This window comes from Notolepis coatsorum (genome assembly GCF_963971535.1).
Source record: "Notolepis coatsorum genome assembly, chromosome: 10".
Lineage (NCBI taxonomy): Eukaryota > Metazoa > Chordata > Actinopteri > Aulopiformes > Paralepididae > Notolepis > Notolepis coatsorum.
In genome coordinates this window covers 5,220,999-5,235,381 of record NC_140174.1, presented here as the reverse complement: position 1 = coordinate 5,235,381, position 14,383 = coordinate 5,220,999, and the positions used below count along the sequence as shown (strand labels likewise).

The window sequence follows — 14,383 nt, the reverse complement described above, 5'->3', positions numbered from 1 at the left end:
GTCGGCAACCGGAACCAAATTTTTTTTTCTTCTTTTAGGCCTAGTGTTCTCGTGTGAGGAAGGTAGATGGGAAACATCTAATGTGAAAACGGTTAGGCTGTGTGTAAAAACATGTCACCCAGCGGGGGGGGGGGGGGGGGGGGGGGGGGGGGGACTGCTCTGGTGTTCCCTCTAAAACAGAATGAATAATAGAAATAACGGGAGAGCGTGTCGTCCCCCCCCCCCAGATCCCACAAGTCCCAGAAGCAGCAGGAGTACCGAGAGGCGGGTCCTGGGAGAGGAGCAGGGCTCGGGCAGCGGGGGGGGCGGTCAAGAAGAGGAGGAAGAAAGCCGCGGCGTCAGACGAGCTGCCCGACGTGACCCGGGTCGACGTGGAGGAGGTAGGTCGTCTGGCAGGGAGGACCGGGTCAGACCGGGTCAGAGCCGGTGAGACGCTTCATAATGCAACGACAAGGGCAGCCGCCTATTCTCTAGGGCAGTGGTTCCCAAACTGTGGGTGCGCGAGCGCCCTCTAGGTGGTGCGTGACATGAAAAGGCTAATGGTGGTAAATAACATTTTTTTTTTTTTTTTTTTTTTTTTTTACAATAGAATTTCATAAAAATCTTAGTCAAACCTTTAGTATTATGGATATTAAACATGCTGGCAGAGTACATGCATCATGTTGTCGTGAACATTTTAATTAAATAAAGAAATTCCCTATCCATAGTCGCCGTGAGAAGAGATAAAATTAAAAAAAAATCTAACAGAAACCCATTGGGGGGTGCGTCAGCTAGGTCGGGAGGTGACAGGGGGTGTGTCAGCTAGGTGGGAGGTGACAGGGGGTGTGTCAGCTAGGTCGGGAGGTGACAGGGGGTGTGTCAGCTAGGTGGGAGGTGACAGGGGGTGTGTCAGCTAGGTGGGAGGTGACAGGGGGTGTGTCAGCTAGGTCGGGAGGTGACAGGGGGTGTGTCAGCTAGGTGGGAGGTGACAGGGGGTGTGTCAGCTAGGTCGGGAGGTGACAGGGGGTGTGTCAGCTAGGTGGGAGGTGACAGGGGGTGTGTCAGCTAGGTCGGGAGGTGACAGGGGGTGTGTCAGCTAGGTGGGAGGTGACAGGGGGTGTGTCAGCTAGGTCGGGAGGTGACAGGGGGTGTGTCAGCTAGGTGGGAGGTGACAGGGGGTGTGTCAGCTAGGTGGGAGGTGACAGGGGGTGCGTCAGCTAGGTGGGAGGTGACAGGGGGTGCACGGCCAAAAACGTTTGGGAACCGCTGCTCTAGGGGTGGGGAATCACCAGAGGCCTCACGATACGATACTATCACGATACTTGAGTCACGATACGATAGTATTGTGATACTAAATATATTGCGATATGCTGAGTATTGCGATATTAATATTGCGATACATTGCGATTTGTTACCTTTTTCAACTGTAAAGTAAAACTTTGTCAACATGTTTTATCTAATAAAATACAGTTCAGTCTGTTCATCTCACTTCAATCATTTTTATTGCAGAACATGGTATTTTCACAAGCAGACAGATGTCAACACTGTAATCTGTGTTGCATGTAGCTGACAAACTGAACTGTTTGTATTACAGTCATATTCCAACTTAACTGGATGCACATGTGTGCGTGTGTGTGGACTACTGTACTATTACAGGTATTGAAATGAACAATGCAACTTCCTTATACAAAAAAATATATATACCGGTAAACAAAAACAAAACACATTTTTTATTTCTTTTTATAAATAATTAAATATCGATACTTGGCGTCCCTGTATCGATACAGTATCGCGATACTACTACGTATCGATATTTTCCCCCACCCTTACTATTCTCTGTCCTTGCCCCACCACAATGGTGGAACGAACTTCCCAATTCCCACCACAGTTAGGACAGCCGAAAACCCGACCAATATTTCGCTGTCGACTAAAGACACACTTCTTCAATCAATATATATATATATATATATATATATTTTTTTATAATAACCTCCTTACTGTCATGCACTCTTCCTAATATACTAACATACACTTGACACTGTAGCACTCAAGTCTGAACACTTTGATGAACATTGTTACTCAGCGGATAGAGTTGTACCCTTCCTGCTGACTTGTCGTAAATAGGTTAATCCAGCTTTACTCAGCACTATGGAGGTATATTACTACCAGGAGTAAGTAGGTTAATCCAGCCTTACTCAGCACTATGGAGGTATATTACTACCAGGAGTAAGTAGGTTAATCCAGCCTTACTCAGCACTATGGAGGCATATTACTACCAGGAGTAAGTAGGTTAATCCAGTTTTACTCGGCACTATGGAGGTATATTACTACCAGGAGTAAGTAGGTTAATCCAGCCTTACTCAGCACTATGGAGGTATATTACTACCAGGAGTAAGTAGGTTAATCCAGCCTTACTCATCACTATGGAGGCATATTACTACCAGGAGTAAGTAGGTTAATCCAGCCTTACTCATCACTATGGAGGCATATTACTACCAGGAGTAAGTAGGTTAATCCAGCCTTACTCATCACTATGGAGGTATATTACTACCAGGAGTAAGTAGGTTAATCCAGCCTTACTCAGCACTATGGAGGTATATTACTACCAGGAGTAAGTAGGTTAATCCAGCCTTACTCAGCACTATGGAGGTATATTACTACCAGGAGTAAGTAGGTTAATCCAGCCTTACTCATCACTATGGAGGCATATTACTACCAGGAGTAAGTAGGTTAATCCAGCCTTACTCAGCACTATGGAGGTCTGTGTGTAACGTTCGAACCTTCGTTCGTTACGTTGGCATTCGAATTCTAAATCAACATTCAAATTTTTTATTTGTTTTATTTGTATTATTCTTTTTGTAAATATTTTTTTCTATTCATTCTGTTTAAACCAATGGGGTTTTTCTTCACAGTTGCCGATACAGATTAGGCTACACTAATATTATAGTATTAAAATAAACTGATGAGTTATATTCATTAGAGAAAGTTGATTTAATTTATTTAGTTGGGCTGGGGCTTCTCCCTGGGCTGGGTCTGGAAAGTTGATTTAATGAAAAAAGAAAAAATACTCATTTAATCAGATTAATCACTTTATTCAAATTGAGGATTTAGTTTGAGTATATTTAAAAAAAAAAAATCTTTTTTTAATTTAAATGTTTTAATAAAAAAACGAAGGTTCGAACGTCCGTTCGCAAAACCCCGACGAAGTTCGAATCCCAAAAGCAGGCTTCGGGGGACAGCCTTTAGCGTGCGCCGTGTGGCCGTGGTGACCCCCCCCTACGGGGGCTAATAAATGGTGTGCAGACTCCACCCCTCCAGTCAGCCACACAGACGTGTACTGTACACAACGGTGTGCTGCTAATGATGACGCTCGACGGAAGATAAAACACAATGCCGACGTGTCTCTGTGCTCGAATGACTAATGTGATAGAAAGAAAAGCCAGGATGAGGCAGCTTCATCGCAGAGAGTCAGCCGTACGATGAGACACAGCCACTGAGAAGGGGAGTGCAGTGCACGTGTGCTGCCTGCAGCCTCTCATCGCTGATACAAGACACACTCTTATAGCCCTGGTTCCGGTTGCCCATGGCAACGACATCATCTTCACCTTGATCTTCCTTCTTCTAGAGTTCCTGCAGGAAGGATGTATTCGTACTAGGCAGCACGCTGCTCCACCCGCGCTGCTTGTATGAATTGAAAAGGAGGAAACTCCTCGTTGAGAATTCACCATAGAATTATATGGTAATCTTGAGCCATATTCGATTAGGGGAATTTACTCTTATTCCAATCTCTATAGACCACTGCAACACTTCCGGTATTCTGAAATCTTTTTTTTATATCTTTCTTTTTATTGTTTTTCACAATAAGCAAACAATCACAAACAACAAGACGTAACAAAAACACAATCCCGGGCTGCATTATTAGTGTCACTTTACAAAAATGTACTTTTCACATGCCGAGTTCTCAATTCTTACTTTCCCTATATATATATATATATATATATATATATATTATATATATATATATATATATATATATATATATATATATATATATATATATATGGTGAATATTCTTTACAACTATCATCCACTGGTTGTCGTAATTAACATATAAAAGTCCCATTTTTTCCAGTACTTCAAACCTTTCTCTTCCTGTAATCTGAGAATAAAAGTAAGTCTTTCCATTGTGTATATTTCACACCTATAATGGCCGACCATTTTTCTTTTGTTGGAGGTTCTTGTTGATACCAGAGTCGCGGGATCGCTTTTTTTTACTCGCTGCGGTATTCTGAAATCTATAGCTCGGCCGAGAAAGTGCGACTGGTCTCTCCGTGTTCAGGAGACTCGGGCGTATACAAAAGTCTATTGGATCATGTCTCCCCCCCCCCCCCCCCCCCACAGCCATAGCTACAACCACTTAATGTCAAGGCTGTCATCCACATTCATTCATTCCCCCCCCCCCCCACGCTCTCCTCGCCCATGAGCTCCCCAATGTAACGCGGAAGAAGTGCAGTAGTGGGTCTATATAGTTGAGAAACCACCGAAGAAGAGAAGTTGGGTATCAATTAATCCAGTCTCTCCAATACAATAATTCTCTTGTCATCATATTTACCACCACTTGTTAATAATCAGAGATTTGTCGGCGTCGGGTTATAATAACGTCATAGCATTGTAATTGTAAAATTGTGAAATGATGTAATGTAATTAATTAGATAATTTTTTTTTAATCGCCTGACTGCACTACTTTTATGTTTTATATAACGCATCAGTTCCTCAGTGACACGTCTCTTGCCCCCCCCCCCCCCCCCCCCCCCCCCCCCCCCCCAGGCCGTGGTGAGTCTGCAGCTCCGCAGCGGCGTGGCGGTCCACTTCCTGTCCACCTGGAAGGACTTCTCCCACCACATCGCCATGACGACCAAAGCAGTCGCAGAGGCCCCGTTTAAGTGAGCTCTTTTTTATCTTTTAACACGTTTGACTTATTAATTAACCCTTTCACTGCCACACGACGACAGCCGGTTAACCCTTTCTTTCACTGTGACAATACAGAAGGTTAGCCCTTTACTATTACACACAACCGACGGCGATGCTCCATCATTAGCATCATTAGCTCCGCGCGGATGTGGAGCTAATGATGGAGCGTCGCCGTTGTTGGTTGTGTGATAGTAAAAGGGTTAACCTTCTGTCGTGTGGCATTGAAAGGGTTAAGAGGTTTCTTTCAATAGAGGGCTTGGAATAGAGTTTCTATAGGTGATCCATCTCCAAATGATTTTGCATTCATTCAACCCTCCCCTCCCTACTAGGGGTGGGAATCACCAGTTTCATCACGATACGATACGATATCGATTCTTTGGACAACGATACGATATTTGCCGATATCACAAAGTGTGCCACGATACGATACGATTCGATTCAGGTGCCTGCGATCGATATGAGACGATATCATATGCCCATTTAAACACAATCGGTAACATTTAGATCAACTCAAAAAAGGCAACGGAAATATCATTTGACGTTTTTATTTTTGACCTCTTCCAGACTTTTCAAGGAAAAACAATCTATTGTTTTTAATACAAATAGGCCTCCTGTTCACTGTAAAGTGCCACGTTTTGATATATTGAGCTTTAAACTTTAAGTACATTTTTTTGGAACTCACAACACGCAACCTAAAACCCCTTCCCTCTCCCAAACCGTTCCTGCAATTGGTTTATGTTGCATGATGATCATGAATACATTTATTATGTATTGTATCAACATTATCTGTCCATCCTCAGTACATTTACTATAAATATACTATACTTCATCTGATCTTTCCAAACGCAAACACAGAAACGGAGTAAAACAGCAGGGATTTGTTTTGGGTCGCAAAATAGGCACACTAGCCTTGCTATGTTGCAATGTCCGTGTTGAATGAATGAATGAATGAAAACTTTATTTAACAGATTGCAGAATGGGTACAATACAGTACGGCTCAATACATACAATTGTTAAGGGGATGCAGACCTGAGAAAGACGTTTGTCTTGTTTCCATCAGGGTCCCCCATTTTCAATTCATATAGACATATATGACATACATGACATACAGATAGTCAGTACTGCTACATCTATACATTTATGACATACCAGATTTGCAAATACAGTACTGTTTGTGATACAGAAGGAGTCAAGAAAAGGGAGTATATACATTTGACGTAGAAAACTGTACATTGGAGGAGGTTGGGTGGGGGGGGTTGGGTACATTGGGATATTGACAACCATACTGGGTAATTTACATTGGAGGTGGTTGGGGCGGGGGGGGGGGGGGGGGGGGGCCGGGGGGCACACTGTATAAACAAGTAACACTGTACATTGAGGGGGGGGGGGGGAGGAGACACTGTACAAACAAACACAATTGTACATTGAACTATTGACAAAACCATACTAGGTAAATGACTGTACATTGGAGGGGGTTGGGTTAGGATATTTACAGGGGCCAGTGTTGAATTGCAGTCTCCCGTAGGTGTCCCTTGAGAGAGGTTTTGAAAGTGGGTAGTGATCCACATTCCTTTACAGCTTTGGGTAGGGCGTTCCACATTGATGTGGCATAATTGCGAAACGTGTTTAGTCCCTTATTTGAGCCGAATCTGGGTTTAACATGATTTGTGGAGCTCCCTCTGGTGTTGTGATCGTGGTATTCACTGACCTTTGGGAAGTATTTTGACATGTACATGGGTACCTTGGTCGTGTAGTGTATCTTGTAGACCAGGCCCATTGCAAGTTGTTGTACTCTGTCGTCTACTCTAAGCCATCCTAGGTTGTCAAAGTGGACAGGGGTGAGGTGGGTTCTAGGAGTAAGGTCAAGCAGTAGTCTGACCAGTTTGTTTTGAGATGTTTGTAATTTTGTTTTTAGCGCCTTTGAGGTGCTTTGGTACCATGAGGTGCAAGCATAGTCGTAGTACCCCTGAATGAGTGCTCCTGCCAGAGTCTTCAGGGTGTTCTTGTTTACCAGAGAGGAGATCCGGTACAAGAATCGAGTTCGTTGGTTGACTTTTTTTATTACATTGGATGCCATTTTGTCACAGGAGAGATTAGCCTCTAGGATGGAACCCAGGTAGGTAATTTCATCTTTCCTTGTGACAATATTGTCACCCACTGTAACTGAGAAGCCGTCGGTCTTGCTGAGTTTGTTATTTGAACCGAAGAGAATGGACTCTGTTTTGCCCATGTGTAATGATAGTTTGTTATCAGCGAGCCATATGCAGATTCTGCCTAGTTCCGAGCTGAGGGTTTTTTCAACCTGTAACTTGTTCTTGTCAGAGACCAGCAGGGCTGAGTCGTCCGCAAACAGGAACAAGTTGCAGTCACAAGCTGACGACATGTCATTTGCATAAATTAGGAACAGTAGCGGTCCTAGTATGCTTCCTTGTGGAACACCACAGCTCACTGTGAGGGGGGGGGGATAGGGTACCGTTTACCTCCACCATCTGTTCCCTCCCTTCAAGGTAGGATTGCATCCAGCTCACTGATAGACTATCAAAACCAATTGCTTTTAGCTTGTCAATCAGAATGGAGTGATTGACCGTGTCAAAGGCCTTTTGTAGGTCCAGCATGACCATGCCGCAGTATTTGCCTGCGTCCACCTCTTGTTTGATGTGGTCATTCAAATAGAGAAGGCATGTGTCAGTGGAGTGGGATGTTCTGAAGCCAGATTGGAATTCGTAGATTAGATTTTTTTCCGCTAGGTACTTTTCGACCTGTTCGTAGACTATTTTTTCCATGACTTTCGAGATGGAGGTGAGAATAGAAACAGGGCGGTAGTTGCCTGGGTCTAGTTTGCTGCCCTTTTTGTGCAGAGGGGTCACCCTCGCAATTTTGAAGTCCTTGGGGACGTGTCCCTGTTTTATGGAGAGGTTTATTATGTGTGTGATGATTGGTGTGATGGCGGCTGCTGAGTCTCTGAGGAATTTGGAGGGGATGTTGTCATGGCCAGTGGCCTTGTTAGGTTGGAGGGCGCTCAGTTTATTGAGTACCTCATCTGTTGTTACCATTTCCAGCTTGAAGTCGTCCTTGCGGACCCCTAGGTTTTTGTAGTAAGCTACTATGTGTTCTACCCCATAAAGCCCTGAGTGGGAGGGTAGTTTGTTTACCAGTGTTGTGGCTATGTTTGTGAAGAAAATGTTTAAGTAATTGGCTACATCCAGCTTGTCTGTGATGAGCGTGTTGTCCGTTTTTATGTTTATGTTTGAGAATCTGGTTTTAAGTTTTTTACTGCATCCTAGTTGATTATTGAGTAATTTCCAAAGTTCACGTGGTTTGTTTTGTTTTCCTCAGTTTTGTCATTGATGAAATTCTTTTTTGCAGTTTTGATCATGGAGTTTACGTCGTTTCTTAGTCTGTTTCTTTCTAGTTTGAGTTCAGTCACGTGGGCTTGGAGTTCACTGCTCGTGCTTTTAGTAAGCTTTGACTGACTTTTACGAAACTCAGAGCATTTTTGTCTCTGGTTTTCAGACGCTACTGCTGTGTGCTGTGGAACCGAGCGGATACGACTCCACGGGATTTTCAAAATAAGAGTATCGCAATATGAATCGATCTTTTTACGTTGCATCGATCCTATTGGATCATTGATAATAGATCGATATATCGATCTGGATCGATGTATCGTCCCACCCCTACTCCCTACACACACACACACACACACACACACACACACACACACACACACACACAACTGGAATCTGTACATTTTCTTTGTGCAACAAGTGCTATAAACACTACTACATAGTGCTCTATTCACTCTGCCCCTAGTGGCGGATCACATACATGACACCTTTTCTTCGCATCAATGACACTTCAAGTTCTTTATGTGTCAAAAACACAACAACACAGGGGCATTGCAGGTAATGAAATTGTTGTGTTTCGAGCTCAGACTCAACAACAGTGCACAATTAAGAAACAAAAGTGAATACAAGAATGGTAACAATAAGTAGTAGTAGTAAGATAAAATATAAAACCAGGTAAGATTAAAAAAAAACAATTGTGTCCTTTCTCCATTTTGTTCGTGTTTCTCAGGCGAGAGAGGGAGACGACGGGCTTCTCTTTCCACCTGGAGAGCGACTGGGCCGGCGGCCAGCGGGTGGACCGGGCCGGCAAGGGGCTGCTGCAGGTCTGGAAGAGGCAGGTCCAGCAGCTCAACAGGGTCAGCCCCGACATGGCTTCAGCCATACTGTCTGCCTACCCCTCCCCCCAGCTGCTCGTCAAGGTATACTGTCTGCCTACCCCTCCCCCCAGCTGCTCATCAAGGTATACTGTCTGCCTACCCCTCCCCCCAGCTGCTCATCAAGGTATACTGTCTGCCTCCACCCCCCCCCCCAGCTGCTCATCAAGGTATACTGTCTGCCTACCCCTCCCCCCAGCTGCTCATCAAGGTATACTGTCTGCCTCCACCCCCCCCCCCAGCTGCTCATCAAGGTATACTGTCTGCCTACCCCTCCCCCAGCTGCTCATCAAGGTATACTGTCTGCCTACCCCCCTCCCCCAGCTGCTCATCAAGGTATACTGTCTGCCTACCCCCCCTCCCCCAGCTGCTCATCAAGGTATACTGTCTGCCTACCCCTCCCCCCCAGCTGCTCATCAAGGTATACTGTCTGCCTACCCCCCTCCCCCAGCTGCTCATCAAGGTATACTGTCTGCCTCCACCCCCCCCCCCCACCCCCCCACTCCACCAAAGTTCTCCAATGTACAGTTTCTTCGTCAAATTTATATACTTTTTTTTTTTTTTTTACTCTTTTTGTATCACAAATAGTACTGTATTTGTAAATCTGGTATGTCATAAATGTATAGATGTAGCAGTACTGTCTATCTGTATGTCATGTATGTCATATATGTTATGATGAATTGAAAATGGGGGACCCTGATGTAAACAAGACGAAAGTCTTTCTCTGGTCTGCATCCCCTTAACAATTGTGTGTATTGAGCTGAATGGTTCTGTAGTGGAATCTGTCCCCCCCCCCCCCGGCCCCAATACACTCTCCCAAAGCGACATCCTGTCTACCTTTACCATCTCCCTTCCGGTCCCACCCTTTGTGTCTCCCCCCCTGCCGGCCCGCGTGTATGCTTTTACCAACCCAGTTGTGTTTCCGGGTTCCCGTGATTGGCCACTGACGCACACGCGTACGCCCCCCCTCGCTATGAGTGACGCCCCTCGCTATGAGTGAACAGCGGAACGACTGCCTGCCGTCTTGTTGACCGAGCTCTCATATTTGCGAATGCATAAACTATATCTTAAATTATGGCTGTGTGTCTAATATGGCCGTCGCTTATCAATGACTTGTTTGCAGTCAACAACCATTAAGCCGTGTTGGGTAAGATACTCAGGAAGTATAGGAGTTGCGGAAAGCAGGATGAGAGAGCGTAGATTTCAGTGTGTATCATTTAATCATTTATCATTTGAAAGACATACACACATTGGGGGGGATATCTTCGATGACTATGGTCCCATTAGATGTTCCACTTGAGCACCACAGGTTTCACAAATTCTTTTATGACAAGGAGACGTCGAGAGGCTTCGTCTCTGACATGGGGTTGGGGGGGGGGAGAGCGAGCGCGAGCCCATGTATTGTATTTATTATTTTTATGTCATTTAGTCTACTTTCATTCTGATTTAATTACTGGACTGTCATTATTGTTATTATTATTTCTGTTATTGTCCTGTGATTCATAAAAAACAATCCGTAAAAATGAACCGATTAAAAAAAACAATCCGTTTTGACAATGTTGACTGCAAACAAGTCATTGATAAGCGACGGCCATATTAGACACATAGCCATAATTTAAGATATAGTTTATGCATTCGCAAATATGAGAGCTCTGTCAACAAGACGGCAGTCGTTCCGCTGTTCACTCATAGCGAGGGGCGTCACTCATAGCGAGGGGGGCGTACGCGTGTGCGTCAGTGGCCAATCACGGGAACCCGGAAACACAACCGGGTTGGTAAAAGCATACACGCTGCCGGCCCCCCATGTCTCGTCCTCCTATCCTCCCTCTCACCTGGTTAACCCCGCCCCTTTTATCATGTGTAAACAACAGATCGACGTACAGTGTGAATCTGGGAGCCACCACCTCCGGAGTCCCAGGCCAGGACTTCCGGTTTCGACGACGAGTCTCGTCTAACCGTTCACCTCCTCTCGTTGTTGCGTTTGTCCGCAGGCTTACCGACGGTGCAAGACGGACTCCGAGAGGATCTCCTTGCTGTCGGATCTCCTGATTCGCCGGGGCGAGGGCGTGACGTCCACCACGCGCCGGGTTGGCCCGGAGCTCTCCAAGCGCCTCTGCCTGGCGATGACCTCGTCTGACCCCGAGCGGGCCCTCGACTCCACTGCGTGACCTCGTCTGACCCCGAGCGGGCCCTCGACTCCACTGCGTGACCTCGTCTGATGACCCCGGGCGGGCCCTCGACTCCGAGGACGTCGTTTGTTTCGTACTTTGACCCGCAGAGCGGCGTCCGTTCGATTTCATTTCATGAATCGTCATTCGTCACAGCTGAGTGCGCCGAGACGGTTTCTCTTGGCAGCCTTTAATGTCATGCCACCTGGTTGCTGTGGTGTCAATATTTCTTTGTAATATAGCCTACAGATATTTTTTATTAAAGACTTTTATAAAAAGTATTACTTTTTTTTTAGGGGGGGGGGGGGTTGCTTCTCGGTTATGTTATTAACCTTAGGAAATACCATTAACTAGGGATGCTCGATATTGGCTTTTTTACCGATACCGATATTCCGATATTGTCCAACTCTTAATTTCGATACCGATACCGATACCGATATCAACCGATACCGATATATGCAGGGTTTCCCCCCAAAAAAACTGAATAATTTCAGGTAATTAATAATTTCACTGGATGCATTCAAAAGGCTTTCTAAATGTAAGCATTATCTGTGCAAAATATGATAATTAAAAAAGTAAAAATTAACATTACATATCTCTTGTTGTTGAATTAAACCAACATGCATACTTTTGACAATAAATAAAATAAGAATTGGTTCTTACTTGCTTGCCTGGGTAAATAAAGGTTAAATAAATGTAAAAAAAAAAAATATTGTTTTTTTTTCTTTTTTTTTTCCGATACCGATATTTTCCGATATCACATTTTACTGCCGATATCGGCCGATAATATCGGTCGGCCGATAATATCGGACATCCCTACCATTAACCTTAGGAAATACCATTAACCTTAGGAAATACCATTACCAATGTTAGAAAGTTAGTAGTAGGCATAATCATGAAGATTTATAAGTAATATTATGTTTCTAAATTCAAAGATGGCTGTTATATCACAATATCCCTGTTGTATGCTGTAGCTATACAGTAGGGGGTGTGACGATGCACTCACTGGGTGAATCGCGATATATACATTTTTATTAGGGATGCTCGATATTGGCTTTTTTACCGATACCGATATACCGATATTGTCCAACTCTTAATTTCCGATACCGATATCAACCGATACCGATATATGCAGGGCCCCCCCCCCTAAAAAAACTGAATAATTTCAGGTAATTAACATTACATATCTCTTGTTGTGGAATTAACACAACTTTATGCATACTTTTGACAATAAATAAAAATCTGAATTTGTTCTTACTTGCTTGCCTGGGTAAATAAAGGTTATAGAAATGTTAAAAAAAGAAAAAAGAAAAAAATGTAAAACTTTTTTTTTAAACCGATAATGATATTTTCCGATATCACATTTTAATGCCAATATCGGCCGATAATATCGGACATCCCTCATTTTTATATATATATATAATGTATATATTTTGAGTGAGAAACTAGCTAAAAGACTGGCTAACTACTGTCTGCAAACAAAACACACCAACACCTAACGTTAGCTGCCCACACACAACACTAGCCTGGAAGGCAGCACGCACAAACAACGCACACCTGCCTGCCTACATTCACCCACAACGTAGCCTTCTCCGTGTAGAGAGACCGCCGGCACATGGACATGACATTGAGATCATTTAAATATTGTCCTCCTAATAATAGGGGTGTAACGGTACACAAAAACCACGGTTCGGTACGTACCTCGGTTTTGAAGTCACGGTTCGGTACGGGTTTTCGGTACAGTGGGGGGAAAGTTTGGCTTTCCATGTTCCACTCAGGGGTGATGTAGTGTGCAGTAACTAATTGTACTTAGTAGGGCTGTCGACGAATATTCTATATTGAAATTAATAATCTATTTGTTAAATAAAAAGATTATTACATTAGATTGTGAAAAAAACAGCCCCCGGTGGGCGGTTGGTAGTGGTTAACATACCGCTGTATTCTTTCGGTACACCGCCGTACTGAGCGGTTCGGTACGGATACGTGTACCTTTACACCCCTAACCTCCTAATGTTTTAAAACTGACCAACTCCACATGCAAACACGTCAGACCACCACACTCCAGGGGGGCGACAGTGGATCAGGAGGTAAAAGCAGGGTCACCTGGTAATACTCGGAAAGGTTCCCGGTTCGATTCCCGCTCCTCCCGGGCAGCTTGTCGAAGTGTCCTTGAGCAAGACAAATTGCTCCCAATGAGCAGGTTGGCACCTTGGCATGGTCGCCTCCACCATCGGTGAGTGAACGGGTGAATGTGAGGAACAAAATTGTAAAGCGCTTTGGATAAAAGCTGCTCTATAAAATGTATTTACCATTTCACAACAAATACTACTAACGTTATACTAGGTACAGATTTAGCTGAGACAGACAGGTCACATACAAACTCTTAACCATCGACATTGATATATATATATATATTTTTTTTAGTGCTGTCAATAGATAAAAAAAAAAAACGAATTAATTCACAATTTTCTGTAATTAATCTAGATAAAAAATTGCATTTTTCTACTTAAGACCGAAGCTTGTAACAGATATTTACTGAGTAAAATCATGGAATTAATGTAAAATCAACACAAAAAAAGTATATTTAGATTCATAGACTATTTTAATAGCTTTCTTTGAATACAGCTTCTCTCCTGTGAAATACAAATGTTCAACAAAACCATCAACATTGACTCAGCAGCTAGACCTCTTTCTTATATCCGCGGCGCTAACATTGAAGATTTTTCACTCCATGGATTAATCTAGATTAATTTATTTTAATGCTTTAAATAGTTTAAATTAATCTCCAAAGTTAAAGCATTCATTTTGACAGACCTCATTTTTTTTATAAGCAGCCCAATCGCCTACAATTAACGCTATTGACCTAGTGGTACCGTTACCGATAGGTTATGTAGATAACCTAGTTATATTAGTATAGGCTAAGCGTCCCGCTCTGAGCCTTACGAGATACTCATATCTCCTGTGATACCTAATGTATCTCCCACGAACAAAAACACATGCACCCCACCTGTATGGGGCCCCGCCCCTTATGGTGGCCACCGCCCAT

At 43.8% G+C, this 14,383-nt stretch overlaps 1 protein-coding gene across 1 annotated transcript in view; it reads left to right on the top strand.

Moving 5' to 3' along the window:
• Nucleotides 1-11,598, top strand: part of eme1 (essential meiotic structure-specific endonuclease 1) — a 23,211-nt gene extending 11,613 nt beyond the window's left edge. The window contains 6 exon segments of the mRNA XM_084323452.1: nt 228-267; nt 269-286; nt 288-380; nt 4,807-4,922; nt 9,025-9,214; nt 11,161-11,598. Of these exon segments, the coding sequence (XP_084179578.1) occupies nt 228-267; nt 269-286; nt 288-380; nt 4,807-4,922; nt 9,025-9,214; nt 11,161-11,337 (634 nt within the window). The 3' untranslated portion in view covers nt 11,338-11,598.
• The last annotated feature ends 2,785 nt before the right edge of the window (nt 11,599-14,383 follow it).